General features: G+C 42.8%; 1 protein-coding gene across 1 annotated transcript in view; it reads right to left on the bottom strand.

Moving 5' to 3' along the window:
* The window catches only part of LOC126252644 (uncharacterized), a 257,033-nt gene that overhangs the window by 161,537 nt on the left and 73,460 nt on the right, over positions 1-22,036 (bottom strand). The window contains exon 4 of the mRNA XM_049953546.1: positions 9,265-9,418. Coding sequence (XP_049809503.1) covers positions 9,265-9,418 — 154 coding nt within the window. The remainder of the gene's footprint in view (positions 1-9,264; positions 9,419-22,036) is intronic.

The following is a 22,036-nucleotide window of genomic DNA, read 5'->3' as shown; positions in this document are numbered from 1 at the left end:
CACAAACTGCATTAACACTACATTGAGTACAGATATGAATAGTACAAACGCAAGAAATGCGTAAGAACAAATTCTATGTTAATCTCTCCACACCGTGCTATACTGCTAGAGGGACAATTGATTGTTAATCATCCTGTACGACATCTATAGCCTTCTTCCAGAAAGGACAACTTCCCCCACCATGAACGCCACTCGCTTTTCATCCTGCAGACGGAGTACACCTCGCCAGCATTTCTTGTCCAGTTCTCCAATGCGTGTAGACAAAGTAACTTCACTCAGCTTGTGCTTACATAGTGGACTTATTTTCAGTCTATTGAATGAGCACCTATTGGCAGTTGTTAAGTGGGCTGTTATGTAAGTAAGTTCAACAGGTGGAGCTGTCTACTGTCCACCACACAGAATCCCTTGTCTCGAGTATGACAGTCTGTCAGTTTGTAATCTGTAATGTCGATTACATTGTCTCCACTGTCACTGGCTCAAATGCACCACCCCAGCTCTCTCTCAACACATTGAGTGGGAGAAAAGTAGGACACATAGGTGTCACAGAACTTCATATGGTTCAACATAAGTCAAGCAATGGATTACAGCCTTACAGCAACTGTTCTAGACTCGAACATGACCTGTCCCGTTCTATGAGACATATTCACACCTACCTTGCAAGGTATATGTAAATGTGTGGCAAATCGCTCCAATTAGTACAGCCTACTCTACAAGAGCCATAAGTTCCTGAATGAAAGAGTTATATACAGTCTTCCAGTAGCATAAATAATGGTGAGAAAAGTGCAGTAAAATTCTGGTCATTCATTAAGTTACTACCGAGTGACTACAACATCATTACACAGTATACACTACACTGTCAACGACAGAAAGCCCCAAGGTACCACATTTATCAATCCAGTCCCTTTCCCACTAGCACTAAAAAGATCACCGATAGCATCACAAATTATATGCTTGTCAGCCACTGTTTATAAGAACGTATTTTACAGCTCACTTAGCAACTGGAAATAAGCACTCAATAAATAAAATGAAAACAACTCCGCTACGTAAACACTAGATCTGTGAAGTTATTTTGTCTACTCACATGAGACAACTGGGCAGGAAATTGTGGGGAGGTACAGCCTGAAATACGAGCAGCGCTCATAGTGAGGGAAATTGCCGTTCCTTGAAGAGCACTACATCTGCCGTGCAGACTCAAATTCCTCTCTAGCAGTGTAGCACAATTTTACGTTGATTCTGTCCATATGCATTTCTTACGTTAGTATTATTAGTAATTCGTATCTGTATTCCATGAAGTGTCAATGCACTTTGTGAAAAGTAAACACATGCCGGGCATGTCTTCAAAATATTTCGCCAGTGATTCGTAAGGTGCGCTGCGAATGGTCGGTGTAACTTCGTGAAACACCCTGTAGATGATTCTTGCCAAGTAGCGGGATGGATAGGGTGTGAAATCACCTGCTAACTCTTCAGTTTGCAGACCTATGAAGGAGGGAAGAGCACAGCCACAGTCCAATGACCTACCTTCGCCGCGCTTCTACCCTCAACCCCCGAGCCCTCCACCCTGTTAAATTTCCAGAACACAGTTCTCCCCTTAATACGGTTCTGTTGCGCTTATACGTGGTACACACATTTTATAATTATTCTTAACACATTTGTTTCAAAAGTAAATATTTATTTTATATCATTGAAACAATATTTTAATAATCTTCCATTTCTCCATCCGCTGCAACGTGGTAACTATTGGTCACGGAGGAACAATGAGTAGCACCTTTATATGTAAAACTGAATGTAGTTTAATTTCATATTTGGAAATACTTTCACGGGAAGCCGCTGTTTTCGAGTTGTTCAACACAAACATAAAAACGTGACTTTTAAAAGCACTTCCACCCCCACGCGCACACCCCATTGGTGGGGACTTCTAGTATATTGTTCATCGCACTCTACATCTACATCTACATCAAAATTTATACTCCGCAAGCCACCAAACGTTGTGTGGCGGAGGGCACTTTTACGTGCCACTGTCATTACCTCCCTTTCCTGTTCCAGTCGCGTATGGTTCGCGGGAAGAACGACTGTCTGAAAGCCTCCGTGCGCGCTCTAATATCTCTAATTTTACATTCGTGATCTCCTCGGGAGGTATAAGTAGGGGGAGCAATATATTCGATACCTCATCCAGAAACGCACCCTCTCGAAACCTGGCGAGCAAGCTACACCGCGATGCAGAGCGCCTCTCTTGCAGAGTCTGCCACTTGAGTGTATTAAACATCTCCGTAACGCTATCACGGTTACCAAATAACCCTGTGACGAAACGCGCCGCTCTTCTTTGGATCTTCTCTATCTCCTCCGTCAACCCGATCTGGTACGGATCCCACACTGATGAGCAATACTCAAGTATAGGTCGAACGAGTGTTTTGTAAGCCACCTCCTTTGTTGATGGACTACATTTTCTAAGTACTCTCCCAATGAATCTCAACCTGGTACCCGCCTTACCAACAATTAATTTTATATGATCATTCCACTTCAAATCGTTCCGCACGCATACTCCCAGATTTTTTACAGAAGTAACTGCTACCAGTGTTTGTTCCGCTATCATACAATCATACAATAAAGGATCCTTCTTTCTATGTATTCGCAATACATTACATTTGTCTATGTTAAGGGACAGTTGCCACTCCCTGCACCAAGTGCCTATCCGCTGCAGATCTTCCTGCATTTCGCTACAATTTTCTAACACTGCAACTTCTCTGTATACTACAGCATCATCCGCGAAAAGCCGCATGGAACTTCCGACACTATCTACTAGGTCATTTATATATATTGTGAAAAGCAATGGTCCCATAACACTCCCCTGTGGCACGCCAGAGGTTACCTTAACGTCTGTAGACGTCTCTCCATTGATAACAACATGCTGTGTTCTGTTTGCTAAAAACTCTTCAATCCAGCCACACAGCTGGTCTGATATTCCGTAGGCTCTTACTTTGTCTATCAGGTGACAGTGCGGAACTGTATCGAACGCCTTCCGGAAGTCAAGAAAAATAGCATCTACCTGGGAGCCGGTATCTAATATTTTCTGGGTCTCGTGAACAAATAAAGCGAGTTGGGTCTCACATGATCGCTGTTTACGAAATCCATGTTGATTCCTACAGAGTAGATTCTGGGTTTCCAAAAACGACATGATACCCTCCTAACGCTGTACAAAAATTTGCGATTACACCAGTTTTTCCCCAAATTTCCCTTCGTTGTCTGGCGAACAAGGTCTCACTTAACCCTGAATCGGTGCCAGGCCAGCACTTTGCTCGTGCTAGTGGCCGGCCACTTCTAAATTTGCCAGCAGTGCGCCTTACACAGGTGGAGCCGCGTCACGGGCTACCTACACGCCACATTGTAGGCGGGCTGTTTCATCGAAGGAGTCTACGCTGTGAACGGCTGAGCATTTCGTTCGAGACGCTGAACGTTACTGTACGTTCCTGAATGCATTACATGTTTCCACGCTCATCACGTGAAGATACGTCCATTATTGTCGAACGTGGTCGGTTTGGTGGTCTAGGTGTGGGGAGGCATTATGTGGCATGGAGGCACTGATATCCAGATCTTCGCGACCACAGCGAACAGCGCAGGTCGAAGAGCTCTTGGAAACAGAGGATATTGGGCGTATGGACTAATCTGCCCGTTCCCCCAACTTAAATACCATCAAGAACGTGTGGAATGAGTTGGAGAGACGTACTTCGGCACGTTCACATACACCAACAACAATCTAGCAGTTGTCGTCCGCTCTGGTGAAAGAACGGAACGTCTGAACACAAGTTCTCCTTACCAATATTGTAAAGAGCTAGAGAGCAGGTTGCAAAGCATGTATTACCGTATCTGTGATGATCACATACCCTATTAAGAACCATGTCGTGACTTTTCAGATATACAGGGGACCAACTTATATCGTGGTAACTGCACTGCAGTTATTATTTTTGAATGAAAGCGTCATTTCTGTTCGTGTCGTTGCGTATTTCTTTCACTCAACTTCTGTGTCATACTGTTTCAGTGCTTCCTATGTATGAGTCAAGTTTCATCGAGCTACGTTCTTTGGCAGGGGCACATCGTCTGAAAGTAACATTCGTCCTTAACTTTTCCACACCGGGACAAGAAACGTAGATCAGAATAATGTCTACTAGAAACACAAAAGTACTAAGTGTCATTGACGAATGGAAAAAATATGAAAATTCATACTTGCAGATGTGAAGCAGGCGAAGAAGAATAAAGATGTTTAAACATGTGAGTGACAAAATACTGGATAATTGAGCTGGAACGTCTGGAGGTCTAATGCAAAGCAATAGAAATGCACATGAGTAGGGGAGAGATAGACGCCATATGTTGTAAAATTAAACGGACATGGAGATGTTTAAAAATGAGAGTGTCAAAAAATACTGGATAACTGAGCTAGGGGAGAGATAGACGCCATATGTAGTAAAATTAAACGGAGATTTGGAATTAAGAGAAGTAGGTGTATGAATTTCGAGAGCTCAGATGACAACCCCTTAGTAAGCAGAGAGGGTTGGTTGGTTGGTTTTGGGGAAGGAGACCAGACAGCGTGGTCATCGGTCTCATCAGATTAGGGAAGGATGGGGAAGGAAGTCGGCCGTGCCCTTTTAGAGGAACCATCCCGGCATTTGCCTGGAGCGATTTAGGGAAATCACGGAAAACCTAAATCAGGATGGCCGGACGCGGGATTGAACCGTCGTCCTCCCGAATGCGAGTCCAGTGTCTAACCACTGCGCCACCTCGCTCGGTTAAGCAGAGAGGGGATAGCTCAAATATGAAAGGAACAATAGAGGGTCTATATAACAGAAAATTATAGAGGACTGAAGTAGGTGAAGATATGACGGGGGATGTGGTACCGCGAGAAGAATTTGACAGAGCACTGAAAGACTCAAGTCGAAGCCAGACCATGGAGTAGATGACATAACCTCAGAGTTATTTAGACCCTTAGCAACTAGCCATGAGAAATCTTTTCCACGTTGTGTGCAAGATATGTGAGACAGGAGAAATACCCTGAAGCTTCAGGAAGAAAACAGTATTTCCAGTTCCAGAGATGGTAGTTGCTGACAGTTATGGATATGTGAATACCACCAAATCATTAGTTTAATATCTCGTGGCTGCAAAATATTGACACAGATTATTTACAAAAGTGTGGAAGATCTGGTGAAAACGGACCATGGGGGAGATCACTTTGGGTTCCAGGGAAATGCAGCAACACGTGAGGCGATACTAACTCTGCGATTTATCGTAGAAGATAGACTGAAGAAGAGCATACGCTTGTTTCTAGTATTTGTTGATCTACAGGGTGCTTTTGACGGGTTTGCTTGGACAACATTCTTTAAAATTTTCTAGATAGGAGAGATAAAATACATTGGGCTATTTAGAAATTCAGAGGATCGTGAGAAACATTGCAGCCTATAATCCATTGCTATTCGGTGTGTACATTGAGAAGCGTGTGAAGGAAACCAAGGAGAAATTCAGAGAGAGGATTAAAGTTCAAGGAGAAAAAGTAAAAACTTTGAGGCTTGATAACGACATTGTAATTCTGTTAGACATGGCAAATGTCTTGAAAGAGTAGATGGATGGAATTGATAGTGTCTTCAAAACAACGTTCACGGACTGTAATCGAATTAAATCAGACGCTGATGATGACGGAACTACACTTGAAAGTGACACACCAAAATTAGTAAGCGAGCTTTGCTGTTTGCACTACAAAATAACTGATGATGACCGAAGTAGGAGGATATAAAGTGCAGACTGGCTGCAGTAAAACAAAAGATTTTCTGAGAAAGTGAATTTTCAGTAACAGTTGCATTTCTCTTGTTTCCATGTTAAGCTTTGCTTATTTCTCCAAAACACTGCGGAGCTTAAGTGATGTGGCTTCGATAACATGCCATTGCAGTTGCAATTTCGACAGAATCCTTCAACAGTGATACACGAAGTGAGGAACTGAGGACAAGTCTGGTCAATAGATTAAGAAAAACCACATTCTCAGTATAAAAATAAATGTATAATTTCGTCTCATATGTTTTTGCAAAGGCATACAAATTTTCATTTCAACAGATATCGATGATGTTGTTGTGGTTTTTAGTCCAAAGACAGGTTGGATGCAGCTCTCCATGCTACTCTATCCTTTGCAAGGCTTTTAATCTCCGAGTAACTACTGCAACCTACATCCCTCTGAATCAGCTTAGTGTATTGATATATTGGTCTCGGTCTACGATTTTTACCCCCCCCCCCCCCCCCCCCACGCTTGCCTTCAGTATGAGATTGGTGATCCCTTCATGCCTGAGAATGTTTTCTATCAACTGATCCCTTCTTCTGGGTTTTGCTATAAACTTCTTGTCTCCCCAATTCTATTCTGTAACTCTTCATTATGATCTACCCACCTAATCTTCCGCATTCTTCTGCACCACATGTAGAAAGTTTCTATTCTCTTCTTATTTTAACTGTTTATCGTTCATGTTTCACATCCATAAATTGCTACACGCCATACAAATACTTTCAGAAAGAACTTCCTGACACTTAAATCTATACCCGATGTTAACAAATTTCTCTTCTTCAGAAACTCTTTCCTTGCCATTGCTAGTGTACATTTTATACCCTCCCTACTTTGAACATCATCATTTATTTTGCCTCCAAAAACTCATCTACTACTTTAACGTCTTATTGCCTAATATAATTCTCTCAGCTTCACCTGATTTAATTCGACTACATTCCATTATCTTCGTTTTGCTTTTGCTGATGTTCATCTTACATCCTCATTTCAAGATACTGTCCAGTCCGTTCAACTGCTCTTCGAAGTCCTTTGTGGTCTCTGACAGAATTACAATGTCATGAGCAAACCTCAAAGTTTTTATTTCTTCTCCCTAGACTTTAATTCCTACTCCAAATTTTTCTTCCGATAACCCTAAAAGAACTACATTATTCTCTTCGAGAAGACTGTAGTTACTTCCATTTTTCAGTAGATCAGAAATTGCCACATGCTAAGTGTATGGAGAAATACTCTGGTCTTGCACGTTAGAATCCGTCAAAAAACGCCTTTCGTTATTTAGAACCTTTTGGGAGAAACTATGGATGTTATGAATATTTCATTCTCGCTATATCGTCAGTGCGTGATCGAAAGTGAACGCGCTGCATTCAATCCATTTTGTCAAGGTTAGATGTTGATACAGATTTAGTTCCAAGTTTGAAACAAAATAATTATATTAGCTATATTTCACGCACAGCAGTGTATGAACTAACAAGCACCGAAGTTAAATTCACAGCAACTGCTATGTGACACTGCGATCTAATCGAATTACATGCAGTGTTTTAGTCAACTGTAAAATGTCTCAATAATTAAGACCATTAATGAGATGATAGGCACTACACCATGAAGCTGGTGAGTGAAACTATTTGCCGAACTGTTTCTTTAAAATCGTGTGAGCGGGACTCCAGAACGGCTCGTGCGCCCGCACTGCTGCTCTCCTCGAAAAGTGCTGCTGTCTTCGTGTGCACACCCGTACCACAGCTCTCTGGGCGGATAGCCCCAGGCGCCACACCTTACCGCGAGTTGCTCCTTACGTACCGATCCTGCAGTGGCCGCCACTGTGGTGTCACTCTCCACTGCAGGTCACACAACTCCTGTCTCAGCTGCTTCACAAATATTTGCTAAGAGTGATGCACTGCATTCGGCATGCAACTCAGACTAATTAATGTAAACTGATCTACCACCCAGGCTAAGTAATCTGAGATCTGAAACTGGTAGATCGAAATTGGGCCGGACTGGAACTGGGAAGTGGGACCTCTCCAGTAGATGGCCAAGTGCAATATGGACTGAGCTGTGCAAGCACGACTGACGACCCATCCTCACGCCTCACAGCTCTGCTTACCCGTCTAAGCCCTGGTTGGTGATAAGTGAATACTATGTTTGCACTGCGAGCACGATTCCACTTAGCGTGCATAACGCAGCATGAACCCGACCCGTGAAGAAATGTACTGTTACTCCAAGGGTTTGGATTTCAGAAGAATAGCTGCCATAAATGTTCCTAAAATATTCCAATGACGTAGGAAGGGGACGTCTGCCTTAGAATAGACAATTACTATTCCCTGTAATTGTATTTATTGGAATTACTTTTGCACATGTTGGGTCATTACAATGCACAAAAGCAATCTCAAGTATCGTCTGTTCAGACAAGGGAATTCTGGTATTAAATACATCAAATAACATAAAATATAAAAGATCAATAATATCACAAAATTTGGGATACTTAATTATTTTAACCGACAGAAAGACTCCCTGGTGAAAGACTATTCTAAAGTCGAGCTGAACAATGTTATCGGCTCTAACAAATTTGATTCTTTCTCCACAAATGTTAACCAAACGTGGCCATCGAGCACACAAATAATTTCGGGAAATACTACAAGGAGGACAAGTCTTCTTACTTTGTGACACGACATTTACATTTAATGGCGTGCTGCGTTCTTCACTTTGTGTTACACAGCGTCGTCAGCGTTGGTGCTGCCGTGTGTCGTCGGATCCGTAAATCTACGAGGGCTATTCGGAAAGTAAGGAACGATTGGTTGCGAAATGGAAACCGCTGTGCACACGACGCAACTTTTCACAGACGTTTTGGGCAGTGTTTCTAGTATGCCCGTCGATCGCATCAAGACGCTCTTTTCACTTGTGAGCGCACTTTGAGCGAGTAAAGGTCTCCCGCCAAGCAGGAGGGCCCGCTGAGAGGCTTCGCCTTAATGAATGCTGCCCACCTAACACAACTGCCACGCACTTCCCTCCTCATGGCAATTCTCAGCCGCACTCCGCAGGGGCAGTGAAGACGATACTGCAGCCTTTTCGATGAGAAGTGTCCGATCATCCAGAACACAGCCGTAATTGGCTCGTTCTGAGTATCATCTCTGTTCCCCCTGTTGGGGGGGGGGGTACGGGGTGGTGGCAGGAAGGGCATCCGGCCACTCCTAAAACTAACCTTGCCAAATCCGTTCTAACCACGCCGACCCTGCGATCGTTGCGGGACTATGGCACAAGCGAAGGAAGAAAGAAAGTAATGGCTGTTGTGAGAGATGCTTGAATGTTGTGAGAGTTGTGTAATGCCTGAAGATGGAGGCTGAATCGTCCGAAACGGAGAGCCTTCTTTGCGAGACACTGTCGCGGAAAAGAGCTATTGTTTAATAGAGTCGCAGACGTCGCCCTGACAGGCCGCTAGGCGGTGACGCGCGCCGCCGTGGGGCACTGACCTCGTCGGCGAGCAGGTTGCCGCTGGAGTGCGTGGAGGCGGCGGCGCCGCGGCAGCCCCCTGGGCCGCCCTGCAGGGGGTCACTGCTGTCGTCGCGGTGCACCACCCCCGTGTAGCCGTCGGCGGCGCGCTCCCGCAGCTTCCGCCACGCGATCCTGCCGGCACACGATGCTCAGTAGTAGGGTAACACGGTGTCTGTACTACAGGAAATGGCTATAGCAATAACAACAAGCAAAAACCACTCACTAACTGTCCAACTTATTGTAAACTAGCTCCAGTCAAACAGAAGTCAGTCAGTTAGTCAGACGATGAAGAATTGTCTGTCCTTCATCGTTCATCATGGAATCTCTTTCCTTCACACGATTATTTTCTTAAGCATAAAGGGCAAGTGGCAACGGAATCTCGGCTATGCGGAACAGGCGAGACAGTAGGTCGTCCAGACAATCGAAAATCCGGGTAATCGGGAAAGTCAGAAAAAAATCAAATGATTTGGATTAAACCTCATGTAAACACACTTTACATTTATTTTCACATAAAGATAAATTATACATTAATTTCACAGAGGTATATACCAGATAATGATAAAAACGCCGTGAGCACTGAAAAAGTAATTTTCTTTTAAGGGGGGTAGGACGTCAAACAGGCTGACTTGGAGCAGGAGAGGCACGACAGGACATTTCAATTTCCAATTTTACAAATAAATTCATAAAACTGTGTCAGCGTGACCATGAAGGATTCAGTATTCACACTCATAACAGTGGAAGTTCACAAACATGTTGTTGTTTGTTGTTGTGGTCTTCAGTCCAGAGACTGGTCTGATGCAGGTTCCCATCCTACTCTATCCTGTGCAAGCTTCTTCATTTCCCAGTACCTACTGCAACCTACATCCATCTGAATCTGTTTATTGTATTCATCTATTGGTCTTCCTGTACGATTTTTACCCTAACACTGCACTCCAATACTAAATTGATCCCTTGATGCCTCAGAATATGTCCTACCAACCGATTCCTTCTTCTAGTCAAATTGTGCCACAAATTTCTGTTCTCCCCAATTCTATTCAGTACTTCCTTATTAGTTATGTTATCTATCCATCTAATTTTCACAAACATAACAAAATAAATTTTTTTACATGCGAAATTTCATCATTTTTTCACTTACTATTGGCTGCATATGTTGTTATAGGTACACTTTTCTTCATAAGTAAAAGAGAGTCTTTGATGAATTTTTCGCTGCATACAAACCACACTTACAGGTGTACAAAAATCTAGAATTTATTTAATTTATGAAAAATTAAATGAGCTGCTACATTTTAAACTTCATATTTAGAAAACCTCAAATTTTATAGTTAATTATCTCAATTTTTACCACAGTTTTTAATAGAGTTGAAAAATTCTAGAGTTTTGTGCTAAGGAGTTTGTGTTTAATAAGTATATCGAGTTTGAAAGTAATAGGATATTTATTTTGGATGTTACATGTACCTAAGTACAGAAATTTGAGTTTTGTGGAAAGTGGCCATTAAGTTTCTGCTTGTATTTGGCATTCTATTAGAAATATCCAGCAACAAAAGCAATTTTTTTTCATTTTATAAATCAGGTTTCTTCCTTTTCACATCCCTATGATGTTCTCTTCTTGATTTTATGAGCTCCAAAAATGCTTTCACTACACGCTCTCTGTCTATTGCATACAAAGCTTTGATGCAGTTCAGTCCAGGCTTAATTCCCATTTTCTGTAGAAAATATTTCCTGCTTTGCACATGACAATTAAAACATGAAACTGCGTCATAAACACGAATAGCAAGTGCATTTCTTCGCACAAAAAATATTTCTGGCAATATTTCTCATACACATTGGTTAAAACTTTCATTTGAGTTTTGGATATCGCCACGAAGACATTTCTTCAATAAGTTTTCATTTGCAAGGTCCCTGAATATAGGTTTGATGGCTTGCATTACAGCAGTTGGTAGAGGATTCCTGTGATGATATTCTTCACCACCAGAAATTGACCTTTGGTAGCCACACCAAAATTCACTTCCTATTTGGCACAAGTTGTAGATAGAGTTATTATCTGTGAACATTTTGTGGAAGTCTAAGATTCAAACTGGTTGCTTCATATTTTTCAAGTAGCCTGTGTTCGTTCTTATTGTCAAGCCATAATATGTCTGTAGCTTGTCAATTTCTGCATCCGTCATTCACCCTGTCTCTTTAATTCTCTTCCAATCGGATAATTTTTTTCCTGACAAATCATGTCTCAGCCTTGTACGTCAAGTGCCAAATCTTCTCTGTACATGTCCTACACATTCTAACTTCTGCACAACAGTCTCAGCTCCATATGGAGCACATTTTTTATCCCCAAGGAAAGCTTTACTATCACCATCACCACTTACAAATGACAGAAGAATGCTGTGCAAAGGACTGTGGCACTGCATATTGGTACACTTCAGACGAAATAATGTGCCTTATAATCTCTCAAATATGTATGTTTTGTACATCAAACTATTCAGAAAGGCGTGAGCTACAAAATAGGCATATTTTTGAAAAATCGAATTTTTTAAATTTTTTGTCATTCAACACTTCCTTAAGCCAGGTTCTTGGACAATCCGAACACCTATTTCTGTACATTTATTTGGACATCGTCCGTCCTTCGCCTTGTTGGCGACATTTTTCAAACTGAATGTCTGTGGAGGAACGTCAGTCTGTTCTTCGGCAAGGACTGAAACCAGAGGAGGCAGTGATGTACGCTGTGACCTGGACCGGAGTAGACGTTCTAACTCAACCCAAAGGTGTTCGATGGGGATGCTTGGCAGGCCAGTCCATTTCAGGAATGTTGTTGTCGACAAACCATTGCCTCATAGATGTTTTACGACCGAGTGCAACATCATTCTCATACAGTCATCGTCCGCAAACTGTTCATTCTGTAAAATTTGTTCGTATCTTTCCGTATTTAGCTTTTTCCTAATTGCAGTAAGAGGACCGTGTCCGAAACTCGAAAAACGCAGTCATGCCGTAGCATCAGCAACGGTCACTCCAAATCAATCGTTCCCACTCATCCTCTGTAGAATGGCATCGTTGTTGACACAGAGCATCACTTAGCGGTGCGTACATTAATGTGCGCTTTACGAGGCCCCATTCGTTGTATCTCCCTAGGCGCAGTCACTGTACTAGCTGATTGGACTTCTGGTATAGCACGAGTGATTCCTTCCACTGATCTGATAACGATTTTGTGCAGCCATCCTCCGTAGTCCCTGTTACCCGGATATGAGGTCTGCGTGGTCTTCCTATAGCTGTGGCTGTTCCTTCTCGTTTCCACTTCATATTAACTTTAGCAAAGGGCGACTTGGGCGGTCTTAGAAGGATTGAAGTGTTCCTAATGGATATGTTGACATCCACTGACCAGTCCACGTTCGAAGTCACTGAGCTCTCGTGACCGACCCGCTCTGCTGCTGCAGTTTCTCTGCTGACAACTCATTGTCAGCACTCTCCGCCTTCTCTTGACCTCGCTGGGCCGCCTCTCCTGACATCTAGTGGCCACTCGCGACTAACAGAGCGGAGTCGGCAAACTTTTCGTCATATAGTGTTCATCGATTGCGTCGTTCACAACGGTGTAGCTGAGTTCCACCAGAAATAGTTTGGTCGAAGATTGTTTCTCTCCTCTTTCCACATAATCCACTGTTTTCTCCAGTTGCTTCCTTTCCTCCGTATTTGTCATAATGTCTTCAGTTTGAGCGACAATTTTGTCAGATAATCCGTTATTACTGTCGTCATTGCCTGCAGACGAACAGACAAGGATAATTTCGCCGTCACAAATCATACAATCGCCAACACTATTCCCGTTTCGCAGCCAGGTGAGCCGTGGTGCGCCTTTTCTGTCACACCAGCTCTATGGACGACTATCGATTACCCGGCTGTACTACGATCTTGGCCCCTGTTATGATCTGGCGGCGGGTATTTGCGGTCGGGGAGTTGGTAGACGAACTCGTTACGAGGCGCCAGCACGTGCTTGAGGAGACGAAGGAGCAAAACACGCGGGCTCGGCCAGCAGCGCCGTGGCCGGTCTGCCTTGCAGGGCGGTCGCGAGCTTGTGGTGCACCTGCCTGGTGTCAACTCCGGGCGGTTCTCGTCGCCTTGCTTTGGTATCTGTTTTTCACTGACAAGACCTTTTCCTCGAGACCATCTCGAACAACGCTCTCCATCGGAGGTGTAAGTGGTTTTGGTGCCTTCGTTTCGTGGAACCATTTGCGTTGTAGCGACTGTCACTTGTTGGTTTGTTGGTTGTCCTAATGTGTGTTGTTGAAGTAAGAGCAGCCGGCAAGGTGTGTGATCGCAAGGAGACCACCACTCACTACTTCCTTTAAGGAAATCAACGTCCCCAAAAGATGTAGTAACTGTAAGCTACTGAAGATATTAGGTCATAGTCTAGTCGTAATTTTCTGCATACCAAGCTTACACTATTGGCAGTGAATTGCAGACCTATGCAAGGAAATTAAAGTGCACAAAACCTAGTTTGTGCTGCAGTTGTGCATTTGAATAACGTAATATTATCTTGAAATTATTTCCCTTTCATTTTTGTAAACATTGTCGGCCTTAATGATATGTGCAAATATTCTTTGCCTATGAGAGTGCAAAAATTTGATATTTTAGACGTTTTATTGAAAGTACTTATTGATTTTCTTAACATTATTAATTATTGGTTCTTTATTTATATTAATTGATGTTTGCTTGGTGTTTGCCGTGTTTTCTGCGGTCTTTTATGTTCCAGTCTTCTGCGAGTTGAGATGCGTGGGGGCGGCGCCATGTCCCGCTTCGGTGCACAGAAGCTGAGACGTGTCGTCTAATGGGAAGTGACTCCCGGTTGGGCCCCGGCGTTTAGTTGTTGTTTTGGACGGCTGGTCTGCTGCTTTCGGCGTTTTAAGTTAAGTCACCTTTTGCCCAGGTCAGCCTGGCGTCACTGCCCAATTGATAAACTCGCATGTATAATTAAAAAAATATTTTGAAATTTCCTTACCAATTGATTATATTAACTGTAACGTCTTACTTGTGTTATTCTAATATATATATATATATATATATATATATATATATATATATATATATATATATATATATATATGGTGCCACATTCCACATTTCTTTGAATCACTTCTGATGTAATTTTCTGTTCGTTAAGTAATTGTAATTTCCTGCTTGCTTGAGAAGGAAGCTATCATTTTTCGATATTGTCTTAATGATGGCCACATGTTGGTTGTATCTTAGCTGTTTTTATAAATGTGATCTTGAATGAATTATTGATCTACTAGTTGTTGTGTTTAAGGAGTGACATTATAGGGGCCTTGACCTTCCATGCTAATCGCGACTTCCTAATTCACACCAGGTATTTATCTCTAGAACACCTGAGTATCGTGGAATCTTTGCAAAATCTTCGACACCAAACATCAACAATGTTTCTTTTCCAGCAATTCTCCTATATACATACCATGCAGCGAGACAAATTTTTTGTAGATTAAGAGACCCTCCTTTCGTTTCGATGTCATTTTACAGACGCAAAAAACGCGGGAAATACTCCACTGTATACCTAGCTGTCAGGTTCCAGACTAACATCTTGCCAGGATCTGTTTTTACTGGTTGGTTGAATTCAACTTTAATGCGAGCGCAGGCATTTTCCTGCAGGGAACAGCGACCGTTGCAAATTGAAGTTATAGGACAACCATGACTCGAATTTAACTTCTCTCTCAGCCTTATATGTGTCACTCGACCAGCGCCGCCGTCACACATGAAACAAAAATGTGCGACGGCGGCGCCACACACACAGCACCATATTTGTAACGTGCGGTCCTTGCCTACTTAATATCTGCAGATGTTAGCGTTGGTCTAGTGACACATGTAAGAGTGAAGGAAAAGTTGTATGTGACTTATCGATGCTCTACAATGTTGATTTTTAAATTTAATGCTTCTCGTCGTGGAATTTTATCGCTGTTACTTCCAGAGCATCGAATACTGTACAGTTACCGAACTAAAAGAACGAAAGTAAAAGATACAACAAACTGATGCGGATGAAACGAAGACCCGTATTAATGAACGCCGGGTTAACGAAGTGCTAAATCCTTCTATATTAGACTGAGACTCATACGCCATAAAAAGGACTGTTTTCGATTTTCCAAGATGTTGCGCTTTCAGCACGAAACAGTTTCCAGTGAGTGAAATACTGTATTGAGTACAAACAATTTAATGATTTACTTAATACTCTAAAATATAACGAGGTATCTGGTCAGTAGAAGAAAATTAAGTTCGTCATAAAAGATGTGATGACGCAAGAAAACAGATACCACTGTTAATCCTTTACAGTGTCTCCTTCTGCCACTGGAAACTTCTAAATCTATTCGTAAAATTTAGTTCTTTCCTCCGAATATACTCCTATACTACAAGCGTATTGATATCCACCATAATGCTTGATCCAGTAGACACGGTTTCTCATAAGTCTGCAGCATGGCGTGAGCTCTGTGCCATTTGGAACACATTCAGAATGAGTCCAGTAATAGTTTTGCATTTTATGATGTACTATTTTACTTCAAATTTTAAAATCTAAAGAACACAATATACAAACGAAGAAATAGGTACATTCATTTCGTGACTTATATTGAGTTTTTACGAACAAAGATGATCTTACAATACTACTTTCACCATTATTTGAAATTGTAAATCTCGGAACACAGCGAGTGTTAACACAATGAATTTTGCACCTCGATTACATTTCCTGAGAAACTCACTCAGTTTATGGAGCGGATGTATTCTGTCTTGCTTGCCTAGCAATCGCTTAATGACCCCGCAAACCTGAACGCAAGGCAAAAAACCATGCCGTCTCACAAGAAAGAAATGCTGAATTTTGTGAAATTTCCTTAAGTCTGTAAATTACAGAAGCACAGCATAATCTATGATTTTTATTTTGTGCGGCACAATGGGGAAAAAATTCGTTTATGGTACATGTAGCTAGTGCTTTTCTCACTTTTTGCGTGCTGGATACAGAACACTTTCACTGTTAGCTGTCTTCAGTAAGAGACTGCCTGCAGAAGTATCCTAGGAAGGAAAAAATTCTGCATGAGGTCGGAACACAGCGATAGTACCTTACTTAACTTTCTCCTCTCCTCTCAGCCTCCGTATTCCATAGCATTGTTGAACTTTTTACTTTCCGGCAAGTGATCGGTCAATTCAATTGCTGCAATACGCTTTGCTACGTCGTTCAGTTGCGGTTTGTTCGAAACTTAGGGGATTGTAACTGTACTCTGGGGCTCAATGACTAATCACTTATGTACATTTAAAAAATTCTCGATAGTTGCTGTATAGGCAGCTCAATCCATGACCACGCATCAAGATCTACGTCGAACTTACATATGCAGAGAAAGAAGAAACGATGACCAAAAACTACATTTTATACTTGGGAGTGAAAATGTACAATATATTACCTAAGAAAATAGAAAATATTAGTGAAAAAACTTACTCAACGAAGCAGTCAAAAAGTACCTGTTGAGCAATACATTCAGTGCAGTGAAGGGTTACTTGTATAACATAATGTAGAGGTTTGGTAAAAAGCGTAACACAATTTACAATAAAACCTCCCTGTCATTTCACAACACGCTTCCGCATTACAATGTTCTTTCTGTAAAGACTAAAAACGAAGCATAATGCTACCACCTTATCCTCTTTCTGAGCTAAAAATCTCGCTCATTATAGAGGAATGTTAACTCGATCTTTCAGACAAGCAAATTGATAGGTGCGGCATGCAGAAAGGAAACCGGACGCATCCAGCATAGTCCAGACAGCACAGTAGGTGCGGTGAGTGACTGTTATGGGGAAATGACTGAACAGTGAAACACTAGACAAGCGTCTTATGACTGATTGATATAGCTAAGGCGACGGTCGAGACACTGCATCGACGTGTGATGGCGGCACAGTGGTTGAGGTTGCCATTCGGGCATCCACGTTCAAGTTTCGTATGGTGTACCCACAGTGTATCGCCAGTGGTGAATGCCGGGATGGCTCCTTTTAAAGGGCACGGCTAACTTCCTTCGCCATCCTCCCCAATCTGAGCCCGCACAGTATTCTGTGTCTCATCGGCCCGTCGTCGTCAGCACATCAAACGCTAACCTTTTTTTCTTCTTCGTACACTATGAAATAATGTCTTCGGAACAATGTACAAATAAATTGCACTGTAGCTTCAAGTCAGATTCAAAACGAGTGCCGAACTTAGACCCGTCCCGGAGTCCCACATCGGAATTCTAGTTCGGCACTCGTTTTTAATCTGCCAGGAAGCCAAACGAGTGCACACACCGCTGCGGGGTGAAAATTCATTCTGGGAACAGTATAGTACCCTAGGGATAACCGAAATGACGGGGCACTGTTATAACAGAACGGCCTTGTACTCTGGAGGATGTAGGCTCTAGTCCCCTACTGTTCATCTTGATCTAGCTTTTCCACAGTTTCCCCTAAACTACACTGTGTGATCAAAAGTATCCGGACACCCCCGAAAACATACGTTTTTTATAGTAGGTGCATTGTAGTGCCACCTACTTTGGCAGGTACTCCATATCAGCGACCTCAGTAGTCATTAGACATCGTGAGAGAACAGAATGGGGCGCTCCACGGAAGTCATACGTCTGTACGCGAGATTTACACACTCCTAAACATCCCTAGGTCCACTGTTTCCGATGTGATAGTGAAGTGGAAACGTGAATGGATACGCACAGCACAAAAGTGTTCAGGTCGACCTTGTCTCTTGACTGATAGAGACATCCGACAGTTGAAGTGGGTCGTAATGTGTAATAGGCAGACATCTATCGTGACCATCACACAGGTATTCGAAACTGCATCAGGATCAACTGCAAGTACTATGACAGATAGGCTGGACGTGAGAAAACTTGTTCGGGCAGCTGCTCATCAGCCACACGTCACGCCTCGCTTGGTGTAAGAAGAGTAAACATTGGACGATTGGACGGTGGAAAAACATTGTGTGGAGTGACGAATCACGGTACACAATGTGGCGATCCGATGGCAGGGTGTGGGTATGGTGAATGCCCGATGAACGTCATCTGCCAGCGTGTGTAGTGCCAACAGAAAAGTTCTGAGGCGGTGGTGTTATGTTGTGGCCGTGTTTTTCATGGAGGGGGCTTGCACCCCTTGTTGTTTTTGCGTGACACTATCACACCACAGGCCTATATTGATGTTTTAAGCATCTTCTTGCTTCCCACTGTTGAAGAGCAATTCGGGGATGGCGATTGTATCTTTCAACACGATCGAGCACCTGTTCATAATGCACGGTCTGTGGAGGGGTGGTTACACGACAATAACATCTCTGTAATAGATTGGCCTGCACTGAGTCCTGACCTGAATCCTACAGAACACCTCTGTGATGTTTTGGAACGTCGACTTAATGCCAGGCCTCACCGACCGACATCGATACCTCTTCTCAGTGGAGCACTCCGTGAAGAATTGACTGCCATTCCTGAAGAAACGTTCCAGCATCTGATTGAACGGAACCTGGCCTCAAGGCAAAGGGTGGGCCAACAGCATATTGAATTCCAGCATTACCGATGGAGGGCGCCACGAACTTTTAAGTAATTTTCAGCCAGGTGTCCGGGTACTTTTGATCACACAGTGTACTTCAGGTAAGCGCTCAAACGTTTCCTACATCTGATCCATGGACAACTAGCTGTCCCCTTATCGGAAAAATAGACCAGTAAGTACATAAACACCTATATGCATTGTCTGTCAAAGTCTGTCAAAGTCTTTGTAACAAACGTCAAGGGATAGTAGATCAAGTAATGGGAACAACTTCTTTTTAGAGACAAAATGTTCGTTGACGCTTTTCAGCGACACTATGAACCACTGAGGACTGGTTAGAGACGGTAAGGCGTAGGCACTCTACGTCGTGCGTAAGCAATGTGTGTTGCCTTTAACCCAGTCACCTGCTCTGGGTGAAAAGCGGAAGGCCAGGGCAAAACTGAAGCTACTGATTTGCTTCTAAAACATTTTTCTCCACTTTGAGACACTCATTCTTATGGTTTTGTAGTTGAAAAACGCTCTGTAAATTTACTGGTATAGGTAATATGAAGCATACGTGGTTAGTAGACCCTGGTAGTTTGGTGGAAATCTGTTGTTTCAGGGCTGCCGAATAATAAAGGACGACTGGTGTCGCCTGAAAAGGTTCGAGAACGCTTTGTCTGTGACCAAAGTTATTACCTGATCTTTCACCTTCCGAAGTTTGTTGCTAAGAATTTGAAACACCCTGTTCTTAATCTGCAATATCGTTAAATGTACAGTAACGTCGCAGAAGTTGTCTGGGGACGAATAAAATTGTTTCTGGTAGTACTGCTCCAGCAAAGACCGTTAATAACATTATTCAGTTTCTAATATTGTGATTACATACGTAAATAACAATATTTGAACAATACATAGAAACTATATCTCAAGGTTTGTCTTTTTATTTAATAACTGGAATTATTCAAACATGTAACTCTGATGTGACGAGATTATCTATTGTGAAGCCATAGTGAAGCTGCATCACGATATCAGTACAGAGATAATTTTTACTTACGGTTTCTTTTTTCGTCATCTCCTTCATTGTCAAGTTCAGTTTTTTGAGTTGTCACTGTCACAGTCTATCAGCTGTGATAACAAGATGGCGGACAGTGGAACAGTAGAAGGTGTGAAAACAAGACGGCAGGCAGTGGAACACACTAACACTCTCTGAAAAATTCAAAACAACCGCCAATAACATCTTCAACTGTTCCACTGTCTGCCATCTTGTTTTCACGCCAGCCGCTGTGACCGAGCGTTTCTAGGCACTTCAGTCCGGAACCGCGCTGCTGCTACGGTCGCAAGTTCGAATCCTGCCTCGGGCATGGATGTGTGTGATGTCCTTAGGTTAGTTAGGTTTAAGTAGTACTGTTATAGTCGCAGGTTCGAATCCTGCCTCGGGCATGGATGTGTGTAATGTCCTTAGGTTAGTTAGATTTAAGTAGTTCTAAGTCTAGGGGACTGATGACCGCAGAGGTCAAGTCCCATAGTGCTCAGAGCCATTTGTTTTCACACCTTCTACTGTTCCACTGTGCGCCATCTTGTTATCACAGCTGATAGTGACAGTGACAATGACAACTCAAAACGCTGAGCTTGACAATGAAGAAGATGACGAAAAAAGAAACCGTAAGTGAAACATAATGTAAATAGATACACGCACTCACACACAACCTTTCACATAAATTATTAATCTCAGGCATAGCCACAACAGTTTAGAAATCGTAATTTTTGCGTAAATATTTTGCCTATATTAAGTTGTATATAGTTGCAGGTGATAAACGGTAAAGAAAAACAGACACTATAAAAACGTAATACAACAGTAAAACCACACGATGTGCCAAGAAGGTATGAATACACAATTTTATGTGCTCCTCAAAAACGTGTAATTAAGATTTAGACTCTAATATTTGTATGTACTTAAACAATAACGAACATTCCTTATGTTTAACAGCCATAACAATAAAAAACCTACTGATGATGCTGCAACTGCAGTGAAACATGTCTGGGACAGAAAACAAAGTTGTGTTTTGCTAAAGGCAGACCCCATTCGAAAACATATGATACTACTAACCTGACTTGCCATCAAAAAATGGTTCAAATGGCTCTGAGCACTATGGGACTCAACTGCTGAGGTCATAAGTCCACTAGAACTTAGAACTACTTAAACCTAACTAACCTAAGGACAACACACACATCCATGCCCGAGGCAGGATTCGAACCTGCGACCGTAGCGGTCACGCGGTTCCAGACTGGAGCGCCAGAACCGCTAGGCCACCAGCGACTTGCCACCAGTCACTAGCTTAAAAGCACACTATTTTAGGATTCCGTCGCATTTCAACTGCATTACAATGTTAGTGAGACGAATATTTGTGAACTCTCCTGTCTTTATGCGAGAAGCAGATGTTTTTGTGCTGATAGTTTCTTTACAATCGTTTGAGAAAGACGTAGATCGGTCAGCTGCCGCGGCTCGCTGTTTACGCAGTCACCTGATGACGCGCTCAGCTCATGCTGGCAACTACGCTTCCCTCCAATCGTTCCAGACTCAACTGTCAAAAGTCGCAACTAATTTTAAACGCACTATAAGTACGTAAACAAAAAAGAAGGGACATAAGGAAAAAACCGCAGAATAAGAACAGCTTTTGCTTACTTACAGTGAAGACAATCCGCCCCCATAGCTGAGTGGTCAGTGTGAGGGATTGCCGTCCTACGGGCCCGGGTTCGATTCCCGGCTGGGTCTGGGATTTTCTCCGCTCAGGGACTGGGTGTTGTGCTGTCGTCACCATCATTTCATCCCCATCCGGGGCGCAGGTCGCCCAGTGTGGCGTCGAATGTAATAAGACCTGCACCAAGGCGGCCGGACCTGCCCCGCAAGGGGCCTCCTGGCCAATGACGCCAAACGCTCATTTCCAATGAGGACAATAGCTTTGTAACTTCGACGTTTACAACGGGTCTCATTTGCAAAAGGTGTTCGAAAAAATGAGTAGCCAAGCGGAGCAATGTGCAGCAACACTGCCTTTCCCCTGCCGTCACGAGTAGGTCGACGAACATCACGGCTGGTTACGTCAAGTGTTCGGCAGTTTTCAACCGCTTTTGGTGTACTTCCCAGTTGTTGCGGCCCCGTGTCTCTTATATTAAATTACTCGTCTCCGCGTCATTTTCGTCGCTTCGGGGTATTCTAAACGTTGGTGAAAATCACGCTGCACAGAAGAC

The sequence above is a fragment of the Schistocerca nitens genome, chromosome 4, assembly GCF_023898315.1.
Source record: "Schistocerca nitens isolate TAMUIC-IGC-003100 chromosome 4, iqSchNite1.1, whole genome shotgun sequence".
Taxonomy (NCBI): Eukaryota; Metazoa; Arthropoda; class Insecta; order Orthoptera; family Acrididae; genus Schistocerca; species Schistocerca nitens.
This window is presented reverse-complemented; position numbering and strand designations above follow the sequence as displayed.